Source organism: Puma concolor, chromosome D1 (genome assembly GCF_028749965.1).
Source record: "Puma concolor isolate L17-30 chromosome D1, mPumCon1.1.hap2, whole genome shotgun sequence".
Lineage (NCBI taxonomy): Eukaryota > Metazoa > Chordata > Mammalia > Carnivora > Felidae > Puma > Puma concolor.
Window position 1 is genome coordinate 50,382,662 of NC_141676.1, and position 24,838 is coordinate 50,407,499.

The 24,838-nt window shown below is 44.1% G+C and overlaps 1 protein-coding gene and 1 long non-coding RNA gene across 10 annotated transcripts in view; both read left to right on the forward strand.

Annotated features, from left to right (window-relative positions):
* DENND2B (DENN domain containing 2B) overlaps positions 1-24,838 on the forward strand; it is a 178,466-nt gene that overhangs the window by 123,590 nt on the left and 30,038 nt on the right. For 7 of the 9 annotated variants that reach the window (XM_086678036.1, XM_086678039.1, XM_086678035.1 and 4 more), the window contains 2 exons: positions 3,794-3,898; positions 20,553-21,797. In XM_086678036.1, coding sequence (XP_086534162.1) covers positions 3,819-3,898; positions 20,553-21,797 — 1,325 coding nt within the window. In that variant the 5' untranslated portion in view covers positions 3,794-3,818. The remainder of the gene's footprint in view (positions 1-3,793; positions 3,899-20,552; positions 21,798-24,838) is intronic. The other 2 variants (XM_086678041.1, XM_025927980.2) reach the window with 1 other exon arrangement.
* On the forward strand, positions 3,909-15,554 carry LOC147576672 (uncharacterized). Its single transcript, XR_015241028.1, has 2 exons — positions 3,909-4,210; positions 14,148-15,554. It is a non-coding gene; the product is annotated as an uncharacterized LOC147576672 (long non-coding RNA).

Sequence of the window (24,838 nt, forward strand, 5' to 3'; positions counted from 1 at the left end):
TTGATTTGTATTACCCTGATTATGAGTGATGTTGAGCATTTTTTCATGTGTCTGTTAGTCATTTAGGTGTCTTCTTTGGAGAAGTGTCTGTTCATGTCTTTTGCCCATTTCTTCACTGGATTATTTGTGTGTTGGGTGTTGAGTTTGATAAGTTCTCATATAGATTTTGGGTAATAACCCTTTATCTGATATTCATTTGCAAATATCTTCTCCCATTCCATCGTTGCTGTTTAGTTTTGCTGATTGTTTCCTTTGCTGTGCAGAAGCTTTTTATCTTGATGAGGTCCCAATAGTTCATTTTTGCTTTTGTTTCCCTTGCCTCCGGAGATGTGTCAAGTAAGACGTTGCTGCAGCTGAGGTCAAAGGGGTTGCCTGTTTTCTCCACTAGGATTTTGATGGCTTCCTATCTTATGTTTAGGTCTTTCATCCATTTTGAGTATATTTTTGTGTATGGTGTAAGAAAGTAGTCCAGGTTCATTCTTCTGCATTTCGCTGTCCAGTTTTCCCAGCACCATTTGCTGAAGAGACTGTCTTTATTCCATTAGATATTCTTTCCTGCTTTGTCAGAGATTAGTCGGCCATACGTTTGTGGGTCCATTTCTGGGTTCTCTATTCTGTTCCATTGATCTATGTGTTTGTTTTGTGCCACACTGTCGTGATGATTACAGCTTTGTAATACACCTTGAAGTCCAGAATTATGATGCCTCCAGCTTTGGTTTTCTTTTTCAACATTACTTTGGCTATTTGGAGTCTTTTCTGGTTCCATACAAATTTTAGAATTGTTTGTTCTAGCTCTGTGAAGAATGCTTGTGTTATTTTGATAGGGATTGCATTGAATATGTAGATTACTTTGGATAATATCAACATTTTAACAATATTTGTTCTTCTAATCCATGAGCATGGAATATTTTTCCTTTTTTTGTGTGTCTTCTTCAATATCTTTCATAAGCTTTCTATAGTTTTCTGTGTATAGATTTTTTTTACCTCTTTGGTTAGGTTTACTCTAGGTATTTTATGGTGTTTTGTGCAATTGTAAATGGGATCAATTCCTTTATTTCTCTTTCTGCTGTTTCATTATTGGTGTATAGAAGTGCAACTGATTTCTGTGCATTGATTTTATATCCTGCGACTTTGCTGAATTCGTGTATAAGTTCTAGCAGTTTTTTGGTGGAGTTCTTGGGTTTTCCACATAGAGTATCACATTGTCTGAGAAGAGTAAAGACTTCCTCTTTACTGATTTGGATGCATTTTATTTCTTTGTGTTGTCTGATTAGATAACAGTGGTAAGAGTAGACATCCTTGTTGTGTTCCTTATCTTAGGGGGAAAGCTCTCAGTTTTTCCCCATTGAGGATGATATTAGCAGTGAGTCTTTCATATATGGCTTTTATGAACTTGAAGTAGATCCTTCTGTCCCTACTTTCTTGAGGGTTTTTATCAAGAAAGGATGCTTTATTTTGTCAAATGCTTTTTCTGTATAGTAACATTTGTTTTTATCTGTCTGTTTGATTATAGCCATCCTGGTGGGTGTGCAATACCCAAGGGCAATACCTTCTTGTAGTTTTGATTTCTATTTCTCTGATGACTAGTGATGTTGAACATTGTTTCATGGGCTTATTGGCAAATTTTACAACTTTAGAGAAATGTCTATTCAAATCCTTTGTTTACTTTTTTAAGTTTATTTATTTTGAGAGAGAGAGAGAATCCCAATCGGCCCCGCACTGTCAGCACAGATCCTAAGGTGGGACTTGATCCCATAAACTGTGAGATCATAACCTGAGCTGAAAAGAAGAGTTGGATGCTTAGCTGTCTGAGGCACCCAGGCACCTTCCTTTGTCTACTTCTTAATTGAGTTATTTGTCTTTTTATTATTGAATTGAAAGAATTCTTTATATATTCTGGATACGAGCTTCTTAGCAGATACGTGATTTGCAAATAATATCCCCCACTTATGGGTGTCTTTTATTTATTTTTATTTAAAAAATTTTTTTTAATGTTTATTTATTTTTGAGAAAGAGAGAGAGAGAGGGAGAGAGAGGGAGAGAGAGAACAAACATGAGAGAATCCCAAGCAGGTTCTGCACTGTTAGTGCCGAGCCCAATGTGGGGCTGGAACTCACGAACTGTGAGATCATGACCTGAGCCAAAACCCAAGAGTCAGATACTTAACCGACTGAGCCACCCAGGTATCCCTCACTGTCATTATTTAGAAGTAAAATTGATTTAAAAAAATATTACTCTGTATCCTGAAAACTTGCTTGACTTTATATATTAGCTTAAGAGTATTTTAGTGGAATCCTTTGGATTTTCTGTGTACAAGATTATACCATCTGCAACTAAGAGATAATTCTACTTCTTCCTTTCCAATCTGGATGTACTCTTAAGTTATAACCTTTTTCTTCCTTTTATTATTTTAGCATAAAATAATGTTCCCTAAAGGATAATGATATATTAGCTAACTCTTTACAGTACATGAATGGATATTTTTCACTTTGTCAGTACTTAAATACCATAACATATATTACTTTTATCTTAATGGATGTTAGAAAAAAATGATAGCTCATAATTTTATGGTGTTGGCTCGTATGTTACTTTATCAGAATATTCTTCCCTAAACATTTTATTTAAAATAACAGATCTTCAGGGGACCTGGGTGACTCAGTCAGTTAAGCATCCAACTTCAGCTCAGGTCATGATCTCTTGGTTGGTGAGTTTGAGCCCTGCATTGGGCTCTGTGCTGACAGCTTAGAGCCTGGAGCCTGCTTTGGATTCTGTGTCTCCCTCTCTCTCTACCCCTCCCCTGCTCATGCTCTGTCTGTCTGTCTGTCTGTCTCTCTCTCAAAAATAAATAAACATTAAAAAAAATTTTTTTTAAATAACAGATATTCTTGGTGGGGGGCTGGGTGACTCAGTCCGTTGAGCATCCGACTCTTGATTTTGGGTCAGGTCATGATCTCACCATTTCTGAGTTGGAGCCCCCACATTGGGCTCTGCACTAACAACGCAGATCCTGCTTAGAATTCTCTCTCTCCTTTCTCTCTGCCCCTCCCCTGTTCGCGCGCTCTCTCTCTCTCTCCCTCTCAAAATAAATAAACATTTTAAAAAAGTGAAATAAGATAAAATAAAATAACATATCTTCTTTACTCCCCACCTACCCTGCATCATTTTCTTCTTCGTATTGTACGTATTATACACAAATGTACACTGATGTATCACACATATGTGACATGTGCAGGTTTATTGCCTGTTTCTCCCCACTGAGATGTAAGCTCCCTGAGGGCAGAGACTTTGTTTCATTCTTTGCTGGATGGCAGTGCCTAGGACATGGGTGCTCAGTAAACATTTGTATTTGTTGAATGACTAAATGATTACTTGTATAGAACAAGGTTAAACATTTTGAGACAAGCAAGTCTGTTTCAGGTTGATTCAAGAAAAATGCTGAATAAATAGTTGTTTGGGAGGTATGCAAATAAGATGGAATTTGTAAAGTCTCTATGGCATGCTAGAAGTTTGGGACTTCTAAGAAACAAAAAGAGGTAGGATGGAGATGGAGTTTTGTCATTTTCTGTGAAGTGGTAAGTTATCTGTTAGCTCCTAGACTCATTCCCTAACTCAGATCAGGGGTCCCTTGAGGCTCCTCCTAAGCCATAACACTTGGAATTAAATATATGTGGGAAAGTGTTTCCTACCACCGCCACACAAACCCTCTTGGCAGTTTTGGAGGTCATCTGGAAATGTTTGAGGTGCTTTTGGCTGCCCATGGAAACTTGGCTTATAGGCCTTGTCTTCTTTGCAGGGCTCTGGGTTTTCAGAAAGCCGAAATGACCATGACTGCCAACAAGAATTCCAGCATCACCCACGGAGCTGGAGGCACTAAGGCCCCTCGGGGGACTCTGAGCAGGTGAGCAGGGGAGCACTGATGGGGGAATGGGGCTCACTGGAGGGTGGCATCAAGGGGCAGCCATATGGCTTTGGTCCAAAATGTAAATGATTATCATCATGACTCTGATGGTCAGCCAGGTGAATGATCCTGGCCCAGCTCATGCTGACACTGAAGCAAAAACCATCTCTAATATTTATGCCATTTTTCAGCTCTATAAGTGTTCGTAGGGGAGAACAAACAGGGACCCTAAAACACTTTGATTTGTGCTGTTGAAGGAGCCTAGGGCTCCAGGAATGGAGCCAGCAAGAACCAGCTGACGTTCTCCTGGCTGTATCCTTTTTCCTAAGATGGGGACAGCTTGGGGGCTGTGCCTGAGCTAGGCTACACTGTAGTGAGGGAAGTTGACCACATTGGGGTTAGGGGTGGAGAGGCAGTTATGCATATTAGCACAAGTTCCAAGCAGAGAAGTCCAGGTTCTACAAGAATATAGGCTGGGCTGTAAACAAAGCATCTTGGGAATTTTACTCAGCGTAAGCTATAATCCACTTTCCTGGTTTTGTTTTCTTTTTAAAAGTGGGAATGTAGAACAATAGAAAAACCACAGATTTTGAAATCATATACAATTGGCTTCAAGTCCAGCTCTGGATTTGAGATAGTGAGATCTCAGGACACTTTCTTATGCCCTCTAAAATCTTAGTTACTCATCTACGAAATAATAATAATAGTACTTACCTCACAGAGTTGCTGTGAGGATTAAATGACATAATATATGTCAGTGCTTAGTGTAGTGCCTGGCATAAAGCTTCTCAATAAATATTAGCTCCTTCCCTATGATGGGATGAAAGCTTCCAGAGCTGAAAGATAGATGTACTGTTCTCACCAGGGCTTCAAAAGTTTTGGTTGAGGCTGGATGCTGATGTCCTCGAAGAACCTCTGGGCTCTTTTATTAAAGCCATGTACCTTTTCTAGCCTCTTCTGCTGAATCTAAGGTGGATAAATTTGACTTTTGGGACCTCAACCAGTAGAATGGATAGCTGTGAGAAGGATGCTCAGCTTAGGCTGGGATAGGGCTAGTTCCTCTCTGCGTGTCTGGGCTGTGCAGTGCCAGGGTGAGTCTGATGGGGTGTCTGTCCAGAGCTGGCGGAAGTTGTTTGGTTCATTCAGAACTGGAATCAAGATATGGTTGAAAGAATGGAACACTGCACATCGTCCCTAAAGGAGTGACTGGTGTGAACGAGGCAAGAGGAGTTTTCCTGTACCACACATTCGAGGTTTGGTCCCAATGGAAATGGCCTGGATGGATTGTGTCAACCAGACAGAGATTGGGAGATTCTGGAACTTAGGCACACAAATTGGATAGCCACTTTGTGGCAGCAAGACCAACAAGAACAGCCCCTACCTCCTGCCCTTGCACCTCCTCTAACCTAGGTAGAGTTTCTTGCATACTTGCGTCCCTGAACTGGGTGAGCCAGAGAATGGCAGGGACTGACAACTTCTTGGGTAAAACAGGTAGAAAACCTGAACTCTCCCAGGGCATGTTGGTGGCCACAGCAGAAGCAGATCTAGATATTAGAGTCTTTATCTCCCATTGTCTGCTTCTGGGGAACCTCTTTGCTGGGCTCTCACTGGTCTGGTGGCATGTGTCACTGAGACTGAGTTGGCAGATGGAGACTGGGAACTAAGATTCCCATTTTTTTTTTTTTAATATGAGACTGTAGCAGTAAAATAAGCATTATTTGTGATTGTATAGTTTTATTCTTAATTTTAAAGAAATAGTGTATTTAAGACCTGCATTAGAAATTACCATACCAGCAGCCTTCAACTCCTTTAAATATTCATTTTTTTTCTTCCAATTTCTACTATGTGGGGGATGGAATGGGAGATGGAGGTTTTACAGCAAGTCACAAGGCAGAATCTGGGCCACTGACAGACAGGTACCTGTTTCTGTTTGGAAAATATATACCTACATGTTTTAAATATTTTTAGAAATTGCTCTTCCTTGAACTTCCTAGCATGCTTGCCATCATAACATGATAGATGATGTTTGTAAATATCTGAGCGTCGGATGTGCCTAAAAAAAGAATTCTTCCAGCCTCCCCTCTAAGTGTTCACTTCCTTTCTTTACTGTCATATTTCTGCTTCCCTTCCTCCCTCCTTTCCTGGGCTTTTAGCATGGAGTCACAGGCCTCTGTGGCTGGCTGTATCCTTCTCTCAGAGGCTACCACTTGGACTGTGGGTGCTATTTTGAAATTGTCATCTGGTGGTTTCTCTGGCTGTCTTCACCCGCAGCCATTTCTAGGGGGTATTCTTTGGGCTGAGTAGGGCACTAAATCACCAGCTCATTTAGGAAGTCATTGTCGATGAACTCTGAGGGCTTTGCTCTCAGGTGCCAGGCTCTGTGGTAGACAATGGGGGACAAAGAAGAATGACCCATTCTCTTTCGTCAAGGCATTTACAACTTGGATTGATGACCTTGGCACCTGAATTTCTTAGTCTGACCTTTCAATAGATGTTTAGCAGTGACCCAAGGCCCTTTTTATCATTGCTAGCCCAGGGGTCTCAGTGGGAAAAGACTCCTTGGTGTGATGGGAACTTTGGTTGGGAAGTATGAGGGTACTAGGGCTTGGGAAAGCTAGGTGTTTGACTCCCTGACTGCTTTGGGGACCTCCACATCATCCACATGGAGGCAGAGGAATCCAGTGGTACTAGGAGGCATTTGTATCTCACTTTGGGGGTAGAAGGTACTCTGAGGCACGGAAAGGTGGGAAAGGTGGGATGGGACCCTGTGGAACTGTCAGGATAGGTATTTGCAAGTTTGTGCCCTTAATTTGAATGAGATTTCACTTGAGCCAATATGGGTTAAGGATCCTGGACTCCATTCTATTTGTGTGTGGGGGGGTGGGGGTGGGTGTTTTGCTTATTTATTTCCTTCCTTTTCTTCTGCAGCCCAGTGTTCATTGGCAGGATACACAGGAGGAAGAAATCTAAGCCTTTTCATTTGACCACCAACGTTTTGTTCTTTGCTATGTTTTGGTCTCTTGGAGCAGGTTTCCCTTTCTCTTTGTTGATGGGGCAGGAGAGGCACACTGTTTCACCCTTAGCTGCCAGATACACCCTCCCACAGGTTGTTCCCACTCTAGCTCGTATTCATTTCTGGGAGTGGGAGGTGGGAGTCTCAAAGGTCCCCTGGATCTCGGAGGCCAGGCTTCATGATGCTGGTGTTGATGACCTGGGGTGGGACTAGAAGCAGAGTGGTGACTTGCAAACAAGGAAGTGTTGTGTGTAAAGCGAATTCAGCCACCTGTGTGGGGTGAACTTTGTTTGCTACTTGTTGCCTTCCGGGAATTTCACTTTCGTTGTAAGGCCTGGCAGGCAGCAGGGGGTGTTCTCAGGAGACTTGTTATGCCTGCCGATTACCTTAACAGCTTCTGCACTGTGAACCTCCAGCACCCGGTTGTTGCCACATGGAAATATGGGCAGTCGGTATTGTGTTTGGGAACCTTGCCTCTGGATGTAGGTGCAAGAAACCTGGGTGCCTATAAAAATGTAGACTTCTTGGAGGTCAAGGACTTTGATTGACTTCTTTCCTTCTCCTTTGAGCTTGGAACAATGCCTGTTCTGTGGAAGATGATAACTATTTTTGGCCAGTTGATGAGATGTCTGGGCAGTGAGCCTGTTGGAGAATAGGCTGCTGTGCTATTTGAATCTTTATGGTATCTTGCTAGTAGGTCTTACCAACTTTGGGCTCCCTTTCCATTCAGTCCCAAGACTTTTAGAAAAGCATAACTGAAAATAACCTTAGAGCTCATTCAGTATTCACCCACTTGTTTTATAGATTGGGAAGCTGAGACATAGAAAAGAAGAGGTGCTCCCCCCAAATACAAAGCTAATGGGAGGATGAACTCAAGCCTAGCTCTCTTGATCCTTCTATTATTTTATTGTGCCACTACATTCACCTCCCTCTAAACATTCCTGGGATCTCCCTGCTCAAAAACTATTGTCAAGTAGGATATGGTCAAACTTGGCCTGGCTTGTAAGGCTTTCATAAAAAGCCCTGATATTTCTTTCTACTCTTACCCTTCACTATTGCCTAATGCAAAACTTGCATTTCTGCCAGTCTAGATGCAGATGTTACTTCTTTCCCAGTGCTTTTCTTAACTACCCAGCTAAGAAGGATTTCTCTACTCTCTGTATTCACACTTAGAATCCTGAGTTTGGAGCCTCCAAATGGCACTAATCATATAGTAGCTCATAGAGTGGATATTTGTGTGGGTCTTTTTTCCCCTACTCAATTAGAACTCTTTGGAGGCCCAACAGATACTCTTTTGGAATGTTAAAGTTGGAGGTGTCTTGGGATTCATTTGGCTCAATTACTTGATGTTACATATGAGGAAGCTAAAACCCACATAGCTAATTGACAGTGGAACTGTAAATTCAACTTATATTTACAGGTTTCTGTGCAGAGGGAGACATTGATTGTAGTGAAATCCAGAGAGGCCTTGAGATCCCACTGCTAAAGTGGACACAGATCTGGACCCTGTGCCTGGATTTCAGGAAGAGGGTAAGAGCTAGCAGATAGGGAAAGTCTCCTGAGAGTACTGGCTGTGGGTAAAAAAGCAGGCTACTTCTCAGGAGAACCTCTGGCCTTAGCCCCCCGTTACTTGAGATGCTTCCTAGAATCCACCCATGATGTCATCAGTATTTGTCTGGTTATTTATTGCTACATAACAAACAACCCTAAACTTAGTGGCTGACAACATTAATAGTCATTTATTTTGCTCACAAATTGCAATTTGGGTAGGGCTCATTAGGAAAACCTGTCTCTTTTCCTTGCAGCATTGGTGACGCAGTGGCTGGAGGCTGGAATCATCTGAAGACTTGTTCACTTACATGTCTGACTGTTGATTCTGGTGGTCAGCTGGGATCTCAGCTGCAGAACACCTACGTGTGGCCTCTGTGTTTGGTTGCATGCTTTTACAGCATGATGTCTGGATTCCAAGAGTGAGCATCTCCAGAGAACAAGGCAGAAAATGCATGACATTTTAATGACCTAGCCTCAGAAGTTACACAGTGTTTTTTCTGTTTTACTCTGTTGATTAAGGAGATAACAAAGGTCTGCCGAAGTTCAAGGTAAAGAGCTCTGCACGGCAATTCCAACGTGGGGGTGTGTGTGAGGGTGTTCCTCCACACCACTAAGCAATTCTCTGACATCCGCTTGGTGCCCAACAGTTCAACTCAATTCTGAGACTATCTACCAGAGATACCATCAGATTCCACAGGTTAAGGGCACGGTTTCATAAGAGGGCCCTTTCCTTCAGATGCTAATCTCAAGCCCAGGTTGTTACCTGTGCTCTGACCAACTGCCTAAAACATGAGAGGTTCCCACAACTCTCCTTGAGTTCATTAATTTACTAGAGTGGCTCACAGAACTCAAGAAATACATTTACTCATTAGATTACCAGTTTATTACAAAGGATATTAATAGATACGAATCAACAGCCAGATGAGGAGATGCATAGGGCCAGGTCCCAAGCAAAGGATCTTCTGTCCTGGGGAGCCTGGGCCTGGCATAGTGGCGTGTGGAAGCATTCTGATTCACCAGGCTGGAACCTCTCTAAACCTTTCCCTTTTGGGTTTTATGGAGGCTTCAGTTACACAGGCATGACTGAGGATGATCATGGGCCATTGGTGGTTGATTCACCCTCCAGCCCCCTCCTCTCCTTGGTGTTCAAGGGAGAACAGAAAGTTCCAGCCCTCTAATCTCAAAGTTGGTTTTCCTGGCAAACAGCCCTCAGGTTTAGGTGTAGTCCAAAAGTCACTTCATTAGCATAACAAAAGACACCGTTATCACTGTCATCATTTAGGCAATTCCAAGGGATTTAGGAGCTCTGTGCCAGAAATGGGACTAAGATCAATTACATATTTCTTACTGTAAATCACAGTATAAACTAATTCCCACTTGATGAGAGGATTATCAACATCACGTTGCTAGAAGGCCATGTGAGATAGGGTAGGTTGTGGGCACTCTCTTTGGAAAATACAATCTGCCATGGTCTGCCCTCTGATCACAAAAATTCACATCCTTCCCAAATGTGAAATACACTCAGTCTCTCCCCTAAGATCCCAGGTCTCCTCCTTTTAATGGCATCAGCTTAAATTCTAGGATCTTGTCATGTAAGTCAGGTCCAGATATAGATGAAACTCTTTGGGTGCAGTCCCTTTCATTGGGTGCAGTTCCTTGAGTACTGTTCCTCTTGATGTGAAGACCTATAAACTAAAGAGAATTTATATCTGCCACCCAAAATACCCCGGTGGGACAGGCCTAGAGTAACCGCTGTAGATACTTCTTTTCAGAAAGGGGAACACTGGAGGCCACACAGCAGTTAGGGGTCCATTGTAATTCTTATATTCAGTGAGGGCACAAATTACCAATTCCTTGATTAGGTCTTGGTTTTACTGCCTTGGAGGCATTTACCTTGTCTCTGGCTCCATCCTCAGGGCTTTTGGTTATCCCGACTCTTATTTTTCCTTTTCCATAAAAAGTAGTCCATTATTACAGGTGAGTAGTTTTCTCCAACTGCTTCATGTGCATAGTATTTCAAGAGTCCAGAGCCTTCCTTTCATTTTACTGTCTCTGTGCTTCTCAGTTCCAGCTGATGATATAGTTCCTTTAAAAACTTTGTGAGTTTCTTCCGAATCACTTTATAATCCACTGCAGTAGACAAAAGGCACATGTACAAATCACCTCACCATGAGTCCTTTCCCACTTTGGGTTCTCTGTGAGACTGCTTGGTTCTTAAGAGTCTTAGACGCTTTACTATTTACAGAGGATCTGCCAGGCCTACCCTTAAAATTGTTAGAAGGCCTTTTGTGTGTCTGTCTGTAAGATTTTATGAGACAATGCTTGAAAACATTTTTTAGGTCTTGACAAGGATCTTCCAGTCCCACTCCAGATATTTTTTAAAGAGATTTATTGAAGGATAATTAAAGTATAATAAACTGAACAGTCTTAAGTATACAGTCTGATTACTTTACACATTTACGCACATACACACATGCAGTAAAACTGCCCCCACAATTGGAAAGCCATTTCTTAATTAGGGGCTTTGTTCTTGTTTGGAGAGACTGAGACTGAAACAAGTGTTACCTCCTAACACAGAAAGCCCTTTCCCGTTTATATTTCCTTTTTTGGCTCATCTCTTCTCTCTCTTACTATATGCAGCTAGAAGTCAGATGGCGCCTTAGCACTCTACTTGGAAATACCTTAAGCGAGTTCATTAAATTAGGTATATTTTCTATTTTCCATGTCACCACTGGTGACAGGATTAGCAGACTTTCCAATGTTTTTTGAGGGTCCCCTTCCTCTAGCTTCTACTAACATTTTCCTTACTTTCCCTTAAGTCCCTCCTGATAGCCAGTCACTCAGTCCCAAAGTCACTGATTTAGGATTTTGTTTCAACAGCACTCTGTTTCTAGGTACCGAAATCTGTTCAGTTACCTACTGCTATATAACTATCCTGGAATTTTATGGTGTAAAACAACCATTTTATTATGCTTACAGAGTCTGTAGCTTAGGAATTCAGACAGCACTGCAGGGATGGCTGTTCCCTGCTCCATGATGTCTGGGTCCTTGGCTGGAAAGACTTCACGGTGTAGGGTAACTCTAGGGGCTGGTATTACCTAGAGGTGTCTTACCTTACGTGTCTGGGGGTTGATGTTGGCTATTTCTGGAACCTCAGTTGGGACTGTTAGAATACCTATATGTGCCCACTCTGTGTGGCCTGGGCTTCCTCACAGCATGGGAGACAGGAAGTAGAAGCTGCTGGTTTCTTGAGGCTTGGGCCTGAAAATTGACAGATTCATTTCAGTTGTATTCTATTGGTCAGGCAGTCACAGAGTCCAGATTAAAGAGGAGGGGTCATTTTTATAGGAGGCATGTCAGAGAATTGGGGGACCAAATTTTAAAACCATTACAAGTATCTTTAATATGGTTTCCTGAAACTACATTTCTCTCCTTGTTGGCTTTGCATAGTACCTGGTTCTGTTTTGTAAAGCAGTTTCATTTTTACCGGGAGCTATTCCTGTAAGGCATAATTTTTACCTGCCTCAGGGAGGGCTTCTGTCTTGTAACTGCTCTGTACTACTTAGGGGACTTAGGGTCCCCCCCAGAGAAGAGCTCACCAATCCTCCTTATGCTTCCCTAGAAATCAGCTGGAAGGCAGGCAGGTGTGACTTTGGTAGATTCTTAGATGTACTTTTGGAAGTGAAAGAACCTTCCAGTTCTGCTCTGACCCTACCTACTGTTCTACCTACCCTGACAAGCTGTGGTTGATCTCAAGAATCTCTAGAGATGGTGGCTCATATGAAGCCCCACTTGGTGGATGAGGCTGTCCTGGGCCCTGTTGTGGGGGTCCAGCCATTTGAGATGAGGTTGCTTTGGGAACAGGAAGTCCAAGTTGTGAGAGTTTCCCTGTCCTTTGGCTTTTTATCAGGACCATCCCAGAGTGGGATCTCAGTGGGAGTTATTGAACTGAGCACCTGCTCCAGCCTGGGGAACAAACTTTGGGACTTGCTGACAGGATTCAGGCAGACTTCCTCCCCTTTCTCCTCCCGTGTGACTCAGAGTATGGCCTTGAGGGAATATGGTGAGAATGTCATCTCCAGAGTTGGGGCAGTCACTGCGTGGTGGTAGGATCCTGATGTCCACTGAGCCAACAAGGGCCCACCTTCATTGGACAGCCCGAGAATGGTGGATGGCCAACTTCTAGGCAGTTTCATTCAGAAGCAGGCTGGACACTTGTTTGGTAAAGACTAAGCATATTGGAAGCTGGGCTCTGTATAATCTTAATCTGTAAACAGGCTCACTTGATGTGGTCTACAGCCCATCTTGGTACCTCTGGGGCTGTTTCCTGGACCCATAGGAACCTTCCCCAACTGGCCCCAACTTGGTTTTCTTCCTGATATTGATACTCTCAGAAGCCCTGTCACCAGAACATGCTGAGTTCAGAAATCTCTTGTCATCAAGGACTAATTAAAGATAGCCTTCCCTCCCAAAGAGTCCTTGGGTACACTTGGCATCCCTCAGCATGACTGCTTACTGCTATATTACTGGAGAATGGCTCAGATCACTAAGCAAAGGGTTAGGTTGTATTCTTATAAAATAATACCAGAGGAAAGGGCACATAGTTTGATAGTTTGCATTTTAACTCTCACTTTCTGTCTATGTACACACCCACACACACACTTTAAATTTAAAATTTTCTTCTTTAAATTTCTTTTTTTTTTTAATTTTTCTTTAAATTTCTCTTTCCATACCCTTAGTTCATACTCTTTGTTTCCTACTCACTTGTCTTATATATTTGTCTGTATGTGAGTATTTATGCTCCTCTGCTCCTTTGCATTCTCTTCCCTTTCTTCTCTCTTTCTCCTTTTATCTCTGCAAATGTTGGTTTTGGCCAGTCCAGTGCTGCGGTGTTGGCATGCGCGCCTGTGCCGAGAGCAGATCTGGCTGCCTGCTGACAAGGCAGTGGTGTGAGTGTTGCGTTTCACAGTGTCTGCCTTCCCAGGGGCAAACCTGGGATTTTAGAATAAAGAGCAAGAGATGATCAGAGCAGAGTCTTAGATGTCTTTTAGCTGTGTTGTATTTACTTTTATATTTCTTTTATATTCCTGGAGCCATTTATGGTGTTCAAGCACTTTTGAAAAGTACATCATTTTAGCCACACAGCTAGTAGTAAGGATACTTAGAGCAAGTGTTTTTCCTGTTTTATGGATAAAGAATCTGAGGCACAGAGGATTTAGGTGACTTTTCCATGAGTACATCCAGGAAGTGATGGGACTAGGACCAGAGGAAACCCAGGTTTTTAGACTCTTAGTCTGTTATATGATTTTTGCCTTATGGGAGAGGTCTTTGGGAACTGACACCTGCCCTCTGGGCTGCACTGAGTGCTTTGTGTAACTTTTTGTATTGTTCTTCAGGTCATATATCAACAAGAGGGGGAGGCAGGGAAGTCTGTGCCTGTCCTGGGCAGGCAAAAGGAGACCTAAGTTTTAACCATTTATTTTTTATTCATTCATTTAGTCGTTCAACATAAACATTAATTCCTACTAAATTCTAGATGCATTACAAAGAATGGGGGATACGAAGATTAATAAGACTCTGTTACCACCTTCAACTAGGTCCATTCATTGTCTAGTAAGGGAGGCAAGTGAGGAAATAATATAGTCCAATAACATGTTACAAGTACCATAACAGACATTTTTCCAGGCTCAGTGGAGGCATCAAAACATAGCTGTCTCCACCTGGATGAAGGGGGTAGGATCAAGAGAGATTCCAGAGTGCAGCTACAGAGATATGTAAGTGACCAAGCCAGCATTCCAGGCAAAGGAAACAACGTGGGAAGCCTAGAAGCATGAAAAGCAAGGAGTTTGACGTGGGTAGGATACAGGATTGCATGTAAGAAAAGACTGTGAGATGACAAAGGAAAAAATAAATAGGGGAAAGGAGTTTGATGTGGGTAGGATACAGGACTGCATGTAAGAAAAAATAGTGAGATGACAGAGGAAAAATAAATAAGGACCAGATCATGAGGGGCCTTGACATCCATGTCAATGAATTTGCACTTCATTCTGTGGATAGTGGGGAGTGTCAAGCATGAGGAGTTTCCCTTACTAGAAAGATGTCAGAAGATAAGAGGATTGATGAGAACTGGGTTAAGGTTGAAGGCAGAGAGAGAGATTAAGAGATTGTTTCAATAGTCCCGGTGAAAGATCAGATCTGAAAGAAGGAAGTAGCAGCAGTAGGGATGATGAGGAAGGGGACATATCTGAGAGATGTGAAGGATGTAAAATTGGTAGGACTTAGTCATTATGTAGATCTGTGTGTTTGGGGAAGGAGCTGGGTACATATGGTTGAAGGAGCGGGAAACAAAGAACAAATCTGGATCTTTTCTCCCCTCTGTGGAATGAGTTGGAAAACATGAAAGCAGTAAAAGCCAATGGTGGAAGCATAAAGCAGCACAGGGATGAGACTACGTGAGAAGATACTCAGCCCAGGTAGATGAGAGTGAGAACAAAAGGGATTCTCCAGTCTAAGGGCAACCCTTCTAGATGGGCATTGGATCCCCATCCCCTTTACTGCTTGCTTAAGGACATTGCTCCTGAATTTGCCTGCTTTCATCCTGCACCAACAGCTTTTCTCACCACAGTGAGTCTAGTCACCCTACGACATTATTACAGTATTGTTGATTGCATTCCCTATGCTGTACTCTTCATCTCTGTGACTTATTTATTTTATAGCTGGAAGATTGTACCTCTTAATAATCCCTTTCAGCTATTTTGCCCATCCCCCCACCTCCCTCCCTTTTGGCAATGATTAGTTTGTTTTCTGTGTTTAAGGATTTGTTTGTTTGTTTAGATTCCATATGTAAGTGTAGTCATGTGGTTTTTGTCTTTTTCTATCTTATTTCATTTAGTATAATACCTTATAATTCATCCCTGCTGTCATAAATGGCAAGATCTCATTCTTTTTTATGGTTTAGTAATACTCCACTGTGTATTGGTATATGTGTGTGTACATCTTCATTATCCAGTCATCTGTTGGTAAACACTTAGGTTGCTTTTGTATCTTGGCTATTGTGAGTAATGCTGCAATAAACATAGAAGTGCATACTTCTTTTTGAATTATTGCTTTCATTTTCTTTGGGTAAATACCCAGTAGTGGTATTACTACATCAGATGGCATTTCTATTTATTTTATTTTATTTTATTTGAGAGAGAGAGAGAGAAAGAGAGTGCACTAGCGGGGAAGGGGGGCAGAGAGAGAGAAAGAGAAGCCCAAGCAGGCTCCACACTGAATGCAGAGCCTGATGCAGGGCTTGATCCCATGACCCTGGGGTTATTACCCAAGCCAAAATCAAGAATCAGGCACTCAACCAACTGAACTACCCATGCGCCCTTCTATTTTTATTTATTTATTTATTTTTAATGTTTTATTTATTTTTGAGACAGAGACAGAGCATGAACGGGGGAGGGTCAGAGAGAGAGGGAGACACAGAATCTGAAGCAGGCTCCAGGCTCTGAGCTGTCAGCACGGAGCCCAACGCAGGGCTTGAACTCACGGACCGTGAGATCATGACCTGAGCCGAAGTCGGACGCTTAACCGACTGAGCCACCCAGGCGCCCCTATTTTTGATCTCTTGAGGAACCTTGATACTGTTCTCCACAGTAGTTGTACCAATATACATTCCAACCAAAAGTATACAAGGGTTCCCTTTTTTCCATATGCTCGCCAGTGCTTGTTATTTGTTGTCTTTGTGATACTAGCCACTTTGGGGGGGCAAAGACTGATGGAAGCTGATTCTATTCTTGGGATTACAGAACTAGCTCCATTTGTAGGGAGTGCTCAGAGGAGATTCTCAGAAGAGTGCCAGAGCCCCTAGTAAAGAGAATGAGATCCAAACATCAAGACCATGGCGATCCAAGACCAAGACCATCGAGACCAACAACTGCTCTATGGGGAAGTGGAGGAGAGGCACAGGGATGGAAGGTCCAGGGCAGTGGTTTTGCACTAGGATAGGGCAGGCCAATTATACACAAGGCTGGCCTTTCCCACCTGCATCATTTTACTGTTGCATTGTAGCAAACCACCCGAAAACGTAGTGGTTTAGAACAGTTTATTCTCACATTTCTGTGCATTTACTGGGCAGTCCCTCCACTGGTTTTCTCTGGAGTCACTCATGTAGCCAAGTTCACTTGGATCCAAGATGACCTCACTCACGTGTTAGACTCACGTGTCAGGCTCACACTGAGGCGGGCTGTCGGCTGCAGGGGCCTCAGTTGTGCTCCTCTTGTCCTCTAAAAGACTAGACTGGCTTCCTTACATGACACTCTCAGGGTAGCATTCTAGGTATATAAAGGGGGCTTCTGCAAGGCCTCTTGAGGCCTCAGGTTTGGAACTTCACTTAATTTCTACTCCATTCTTTTGGTCAAAGCATATCACAAGATCAACCTAGATTTAAGGGGCAGAAAAATAGAATCCACCTTTTGATAGCATGAGCTGCAAAAGATTTACAGCCATTTTTAATTTACTTCCCTCCCCTTTCACCCCAGATGTTTAGAATCTAAGAACAAAGGTAAGCTCTTTGAAAAAGTTTGCCAAGCAATTGTTCTGAGTGCTGAGCCCCTCATTAATATTAGTTATTATCAGGCTAAGATTGACTGCTATGTGTTAGCCACTGAGCTCAACACTTGACAAATATTGTCTCTATTCCTTACAATAATCCCCAGAGATGTGTGCTTTTTTAACTTCCATTTTACAGATCAAGATACTAAGGTTTAAAGAGTTGAAGTTATTTGCTGAAAGTCATGTAACTTGGTAGTGGCTATGCTGAAATGTGAACCCTAAGGCTTTCTAATGTTCTTACCCTCTGTTGAGAACAACTGGCCTAGCATAACCATTAAGTGAAAAACTTAATACCAATGATAATTACAGTCATAGTGAGTTACAGTGTACGATATCAGCTCACATCCATAGTCTCATTTGCCCATTATGACAACCCAATGACGTAGTTGGATCGGTTTTGAGGGATTGAAACTGGAAGCTCAGAGTGAGCGGCTTTGCCCAAGGTCACATTCCTAAAAAGGTAGAATTAGAAACAGGGAGAGTTAAGTGAGAATGGCATGAAGGCAAGGGCTTATCTATATTGTTTACCAATTTATTCCTAGAACCCTGGAGTGAGTGATGAACCTGGAGATGTCTGGGCTCCAGGCCCCTTTTTTCATCCCAAGCTGATACAGCACTTGGGGCCTGGCCTGTGTGGGAGGCTGTGCAAGGAATACCTGTAGCTCTGGCCACAGCTCAGCAGTGATACAGAGACCAGGACCTTTAAAGGCAAGGGTCAGTCTCTTCTCTATTTGATGATTCATGCGAGGAGGGAAACTAAACTTTAGTTACAGCAGGGTAGGCATTTAGGCATTGAGAGAATTTCTTGCTTTGTGGAGATTTTTCCATGCTGGAACTACTACGGGAAGTTAGGGAGCCATTTGTTGTGAAATCATGCTGGAATCAGACCAGAGATCCTTACCCTATTTCTTTCCCACCTGTGGGGACTGTGCCACACACATCAACTCCCCATAAGTACAGTGGCTTGATGGCCTGATGACTTCTCATCTTGGGAGTTTGAGGAGACGCATCTCTAAGGGAGCATATCAAAATGTCTGGAGCAATGAGGCATAATCAAAAGGCTTCCTAAGAGATTCTGAGTCTCATTAGATGCCTGTCATCTCCCACTAGATTTTAAACTTCATAAGGACATGAATTTTTGTCTCTTTTGTTTATTCTTTTTTTTTTTTTTTAACGTTTTATTTTTGAGACAGGGAGAGACAGAGCATGAACAGAGGAGGGTCAGAGAGAGGGAGACACAGAATCTGAAACAGGCTCCAGGCTCTGAGCTGTCAGCACAGAGCCCGACGCGGTGCTCGAACTCACACACCGCGAGATCATGACCTGAGCCGAAGTCGGCCGCTTAACTGACTGAGCCACCCAGGCACCCCTTTTGTTTATTCTTATATCTAGCACCTAGAGCAGAGCCTGGTCCATAGTAGATGCTCACTAAGTATTTGTTGAATGAAAAAACACAAATTAAAGTTGTTTTCTATTCAAGGCATCTTCTCCCACCTCCAATTGAGAATAGCTGAAACAGAATCCTTTGTGTAGTCCAGACTTTACTGGTTTACAGGGCTGGACTGATGGCCTTCTGTATCCATGGTTCTGTGAAATAAATGAGGGACTTCAGGCCTCCCTCGATTGTGAGTAGGTTGGGATCTCCCCAGGCTCAAGCTTGGCATATTGCCCTGCTGCTGCCTACTCTAGGGAGCGCTGAGGCTTATTCTTTTCACACGTCCTTACTGAGCAGAGTCTCTTTGGTCATTGGCTTGGCTGGGCACTGAATTTCTCTCATCTGTGCCCATGTACACGTGGGATGGCTCTTGTTTGACTTGCCCTTTTAAAAACAACTTAAGCATGTTGAGGTTTCCTGTTGATCGGGGGCAGCCAGAGGCTATGACCCAACAGGGAATTGTCGGCCAATCCCTGACTCACCCAAGCTACGGTTTTCTGTGTGTGAGCAAGCAGTGACAGCAGGCTGGCTTGAGGGCAGCTGGCTGCCTTCCTGTGGATGGCATGGGACTCTGGAGCCTGTGAGGCTACTGCCCAGCTTTAAGGCCCATGGTGTTAGGGTCAGGTAGGCCTTTGTAGCATGTGGCGTTGGCAAAAACCCTGCTGTCTTTGAACTAAAATTGTTTGAGAAGAAGGCTGGAAGTTGACAGTAAACTGAAAAGATAGTCCTCTCATGGTTCTTGTCAATAAACTCACCTTTACCTTTTTGTTTCTTTATTTGTCCTTCATTCCCTGAGCACCTTACAGATACTGAGGATGTGTCCTTCCACCTGGAAGAAATCGTGGTCTAGTAGGGGAGAGGTCTAGAGGTCTTGAGGGGGAAGAGGTCCCTGATGCTTATAAATGCACTGTTTGAGACAGGGCTGTGCCCAGTGCTGTGAGGGTTCCTGCCGAGTTATGTCCTGGAGCCTAGGCAGTTGACAAAGATGGCAGAGGCCACTGCTTCGTCTTCAGAGGGGGCCACATCATATACCGTAAATTCCTGTCCTGGCTTCCCTCCTCACTAGCTGAGGGGCCTTGGATGAGATATTTAGCCTTTCTGGGCTTCAGTGTTTTTCATTTGTAAAATGAAGATAATAATAAACAATAATTATTATACAGAGTTTTTGTGAAGACTAAATGAGTTAACAGTATGTATTATTTAGAACTATTCCTCATATCTGATAAGATCTATGTGTGGATTTAGAGCTAGAAGTGGCCAGTGCTTGTTTGAAGGGATGCCACCCCTGGAAGGTAGAGCTGCCTGAGGAGCTGGCCTCCTTTCTCCATGGGCGTCCTCACTGACAGGGCCAAGAGGACTCTTTCTTGAGGGACCCTTCTGATCCTTTTGAGACCTTCGGAGATCTGAATTCTGGTCAGGACAAGCTGAGCTGCATATGTTGTGGTGGTAACAGAAGTCTCAGGGGAGACAGGGCTTTGTTAAAGAGACAGATCAAAGCGCTTGGGTGTATATTTGGGGCAGTGCAGGAAGTAGTGTGCTGGAGATGCTTTCTAGCAGCTCCTGAGAACTGATCACTAGCATTTCTTCCCAATGTCACATTCAGTGAGGTCATGTTGGTAGCTTAAAATCAGCCACAATAGGAATATTTATACCATGGAAGTTGGCAAACATTACAGATCTGTGCTTTGTCTTTCAGAGGGCCGGTTGCTAAATATTTTGCAGACACCACTGGCCTTACTGTGCTCTAGTTGGCAGATGTAGATTCTGGGGATCCTCTCACCTGACACAGAGCTGGCTTCTGCTCCAGATGGTACTCAGGGCTTGAACTGGGCAGAGACACCCATTGAGTTTGGCCTGCTGTGGATAAGGAGCTGTTCCTTTCCTTGAGGGTGGCTTTGGGGGTGTATTACTTGAATAGAGTACTTTGAGCTTGAACGTCCTGTAGGAAAGAGTTACTTAGCTCTCTACAAATGTAACACCATACCTCTGGTTGTCGGGCCACTCACTGCCATTTTCTCTTCTTTTCCTTTTGTTTTTGTTTTTGTTGGTTTTAGGTCTCAGTCAGTCTCTCCACCTCCAGTTCTCTCCCCACCAAGGAGTCCCATCTACCCATTCAGTGATAGTGAAACGTCAGCCTGCAGGTACCCAAGCCGCTCCAGCTCCCGGCTGCTCCTCAAGGACTGGCACCCCCGTGATCTTTCACCCCCAAATCCTCAAGCTCACTCCCCAGACACTTCACCACCCATCTGTCCTCTCAAGGCCACCAACTTCAGTTATTTGGACAGAAGCCCTTCAGTGTGCAAGAGAGAGGACCAGAAGGAGAATGTCCAAGGGGCAGCCCAGGATGTAGAGGGAGTAGCTGCTTGCCTCCCCCTCGCCCAGAGCACCCCATCCCTGGGGCCGGGAACCGGCTCACGGAGCTCCTTTCTGAACCGCACTGGCAACCGTGCCCATAGCCTGGGCATCCGGGAGAAGATCTCAGCATGGGAGGGTCGCCGAGAGGCTTCGCCCAGGATGAGCATGTGTGGGGAGAAGCGGGAGGGCTCTGGGGGCGAGTGGGCGGTCAGTGAAGGCTGTCCCAGCGTGGCGCCATCCCCCTGCAGCTCAGAAAAAACCTTCGATTTCAAGGGCCTCCGGAGGATGAGCAGGACCTTCTCAGAGTGTTCCTACCCTGAGACCGAGGAGGAGGGAGAGGCGCTCCCTGTCCGGGACTCTTTCTACCGGCTAGAGAGACGGGCAGGCCGGAGTGAGCCCAGTGCCTTCCTCAGGGGGCATGGCAGTAGGAAAGAGAGCTCAGCAGTGCTGAGTCGGATCCAGAAAATTGAACAGGCCCTGAAGGAGCAGCCAGGCCGGGGACTCCCCCAGCTCCCCAGCAGCTGCTACAGTGTAGACCGAGGGAAAAGGAAGACTGGGACCTTGGGAATCTTGGAGGAACTGACAGGGAGCACGAGTGTGAGCACTGGCAACCGGGCAGGAGGAGTGGCTGGAGTTGGGGGGGAGGCAGGCCCACCCCTGGAGAGAGAAGGCAGTGGCTCCACTAAGCCAGGGACCCCGGGAAATAGCCTGAGCTCCCAGCTGCTGCCATCAAAGAGCTCCCTTGATCCCGCTGTGAACCCTGTTCCCAAACCCAAGCGCACCTTTGAATATGAGGCTGACAAGAATCCCAAGAGTAAGCCAAGCAATGGTCTACCTCCTTCGCCCACACCTGCTGCTCCACCCCCCCTGCCCTCCACCCCAGCCCCACCAGTCACCCGGAGACCCAAGAAGGACACGCGTGGTCACCGCAAGTCCCAGAGCAGGTAACGAATGTTCCTCCAATGTCTTCACAGCCGGGTACTGTGGCTTTCTTTTCAATGGAAGATGTGAAAGCAGACTGTAGTTGTGGGTCACAGTCAGAAGTGCTTCATGGATCCTGAAGCAGTGAGTAATTGTCAGGTGGTGACATCAATTAGGTGAAAAAGAAATTGTTCTGCTCTTGCAGGATAAGGATACATAAACGTGAGTGGGAGGATGAAAATGCTTCTTCCAAATGCTGTCTACTGAAGGTGTGGGCTGGATTTGGCCTTGGGGGGAGAGTTGGGCTACGTCTTGGGCCCTGTTGGAACTGCCTTGGTCCTTGTGGGAAAGGTAGGACCACCTTACTTTTAGATAGAATGGGCAGTCCTTTGGGGAACATAGGATCTTAGTCTCATGACTACCTGAAATGCCAGCATTAGAAACTTATTTCCTTGAGGGAATCACTATCTGAATACTGCATGTTGCCATTAACATAGTAGCATCAATACATTTAAGATGATTTTCTCTCTCCTGAGGGCTGCCTGGCCATTTAGGGATCCTGGGCCTTTAGGAAGAGGAGATCCTTGGATCGTGAAAGGGGAGACTGATGGAAAATGTGTCAAAGAATATTTTACTGTTTTTTTGGCCATGTTCAAGAATGGCCTGTCCTGACACTGTCATTAGGTTCCTGCTCAGTCTCAGCATTCTTGACCCTGGACTACCTGGGCTGTCTCCACAATTATAAGTGACTGACTGGGCACTGGAGCTGCTAGGGTTGTGAAAGTTGACAGACACCTTATTCTCTGAATTGGGGTAGGCGGGAGCCCGCCTCCTTAGAAAGGCCTGTCTGCTTCTCCCTCACTGCCTTTCTCTTCTAACCCAAAGTCAGATGGCATTTGGGCTTATTTTGCTTCTCGGGGTTCTTCAGTTGGGTCTAATACTTCAGGCTACACCCAGCATATCATTCAGGGACACCATCATATAGATAACTGCTCAGCCATGAGAGGAAGACATCAGAAAGTTTCAGGTGCATGGGCCAGAAGAGCCCTGGGCTAAGGGAATCCTATGTTTTGGCTTACCCCAACATGCTTACTGGCTCTCAAGACTTTAACAGCCTGCCAGGAGTGTTTGCTTTGTTCTGATTTATCCATTTCTATAAATACCCATCTAGAGCCTGCCATGCACTAAACCTTGTACTGGATAAGGGGACACAGGGTCAAATAAGATACGGTTCTTCTATTCTTCCATTCTTGATGTGGTACAGGAGGTAGATCACAGATAAATCCTAGATGCTCTATGTGACACGATCCATGTCAGTGTAGGATGCTACAGAGACCCAGAGGAAGAGGCAGCTAAGTTAGACAGGGGAGTGCGGGAAGCCTCCTTATAGAGGGAGTTGTTGAGCTAAATTTAGAAGAACAAAAAAGCAGTTAGCTAGGTGGAAAAGGGGATGTGGGAGAGTATATCAGCCCGAAGGTTTAACACATACTCCTGTACATGTTACATTTATATATAATATATACACACACATATACCATATATGGTGGAGTCACTTCACATAATAATTAACATAGCAAATTAAAAAATCTGTGCTCTTGGAAAAAAAGAGAGACCATTCAAAAAGTATAAGTTCTTTTATTTGCCTATTCACACAGTGGCATATTCCCTGGAGGAGCATGAGATGGTAAGTTTGTTTCGGTTGTGTCAGGCATGATTCTTATATTTAACAATTTTTTTATTTAAAAAATACCAACCAAGTATTTCTTTTGGTATTCAACCCAAAAAAAAAAAAAAAAAGAAAGAAATCTGTTAAAAATAAATCTGTGGAGAAACTGACTATATTAGTCTTAATTAAAGACAGTGTGTATTGGTCTTCAATGTGGTATCTTCCTGAGGGATTTTCAAGGGTAATTTGGCTGAACATGATTTGTATATCTGTATATTTGAGAACTATCTGCAAAAGATGTTGACCTCACAGTATATATGTTAATGAAAGCTTGATCTCAGACCGCCAGTATCTGTGAGCCAACATTCAGGAACCACTGCACTTAATCATTGGATATTTAACTGGGTCAGAAGTCTAGGTCAGAGACAGACTTGGGAGCCATCATAGTAGGAATGGTAGATATAGCAATGGCCATCAGTATTTGGCTCCCAGAGAGCACAGAGTGAGAGAAAGAATCCTGAAGACAGAACTCTGAGAGACTCTGGCATTTAAAAGGCAAGTGGAAAAGGTATATCCCTCACATGAACCTGAAAACTAACTGCCAAAGAAGCTGTTGACTGTGTCATGGAGGTGAAGGGAGGAGGGTGCCGGTGTAGAGTGTTCAGCTGTGTCAAGTGCTACAGAATAGCTAGGCAAGCTGAGAACAGAATGTGGCTTTTAGGACACCTTTAGTCCTTGACTTGCACCCAAAGACTCTGAGAAGTTGTTCATTAAACAAGAGAGAAAGGCTGAAATATCTAATGGTAACCAAAAGAAGAGGGAGGTGTTAATGGATGGGAGGAGGTCTTCAGTCAGTATCTTTCCTTTCTCTCTCCCCCCCCCCCCCCCCCCCCCCCGGAGTCTGCTGGGACCTGCCTTGGAGAGGGAGAGGACGCAACTAGGGTCAAGTCTTAGATAACGGAGGAGAGGAGTAGAGAGTACTGTGGGCTCAAGCTATCTGAGGAGCTAACAAGCCGTGGTTTTGAAATTCTGTAGTAGAGGAGATGGCTATTTGCAGTATGGAAAGGAGCAGCTGACTAGCTCAAGGGAAGCTGGGTCTTGGAAGTAGCTTCTGGCTGCAAATTGCCCCCCTTGTTCCACCTCAGAAGTGGTATGATTTGTTTGGAGGTCTCAGCCCTTCCTCTTCTAACGATGCACCTATCACCACCTGATTCCCTGACCCCCAAACAGCCCTGGGCATCACCCATCCACTGTTGAGCCCTTACTACTTGTTCAGAGCAGGAGCGCTTGCTAGGATGCAGGCATAATGGAGGCTCCAGAGGCTGAACAGGCACTCCATTCTGTGGTACTGGCAGATACTTCGCAAGGATGATAGGCTCCGGGGCTTGGAGGCCCAGG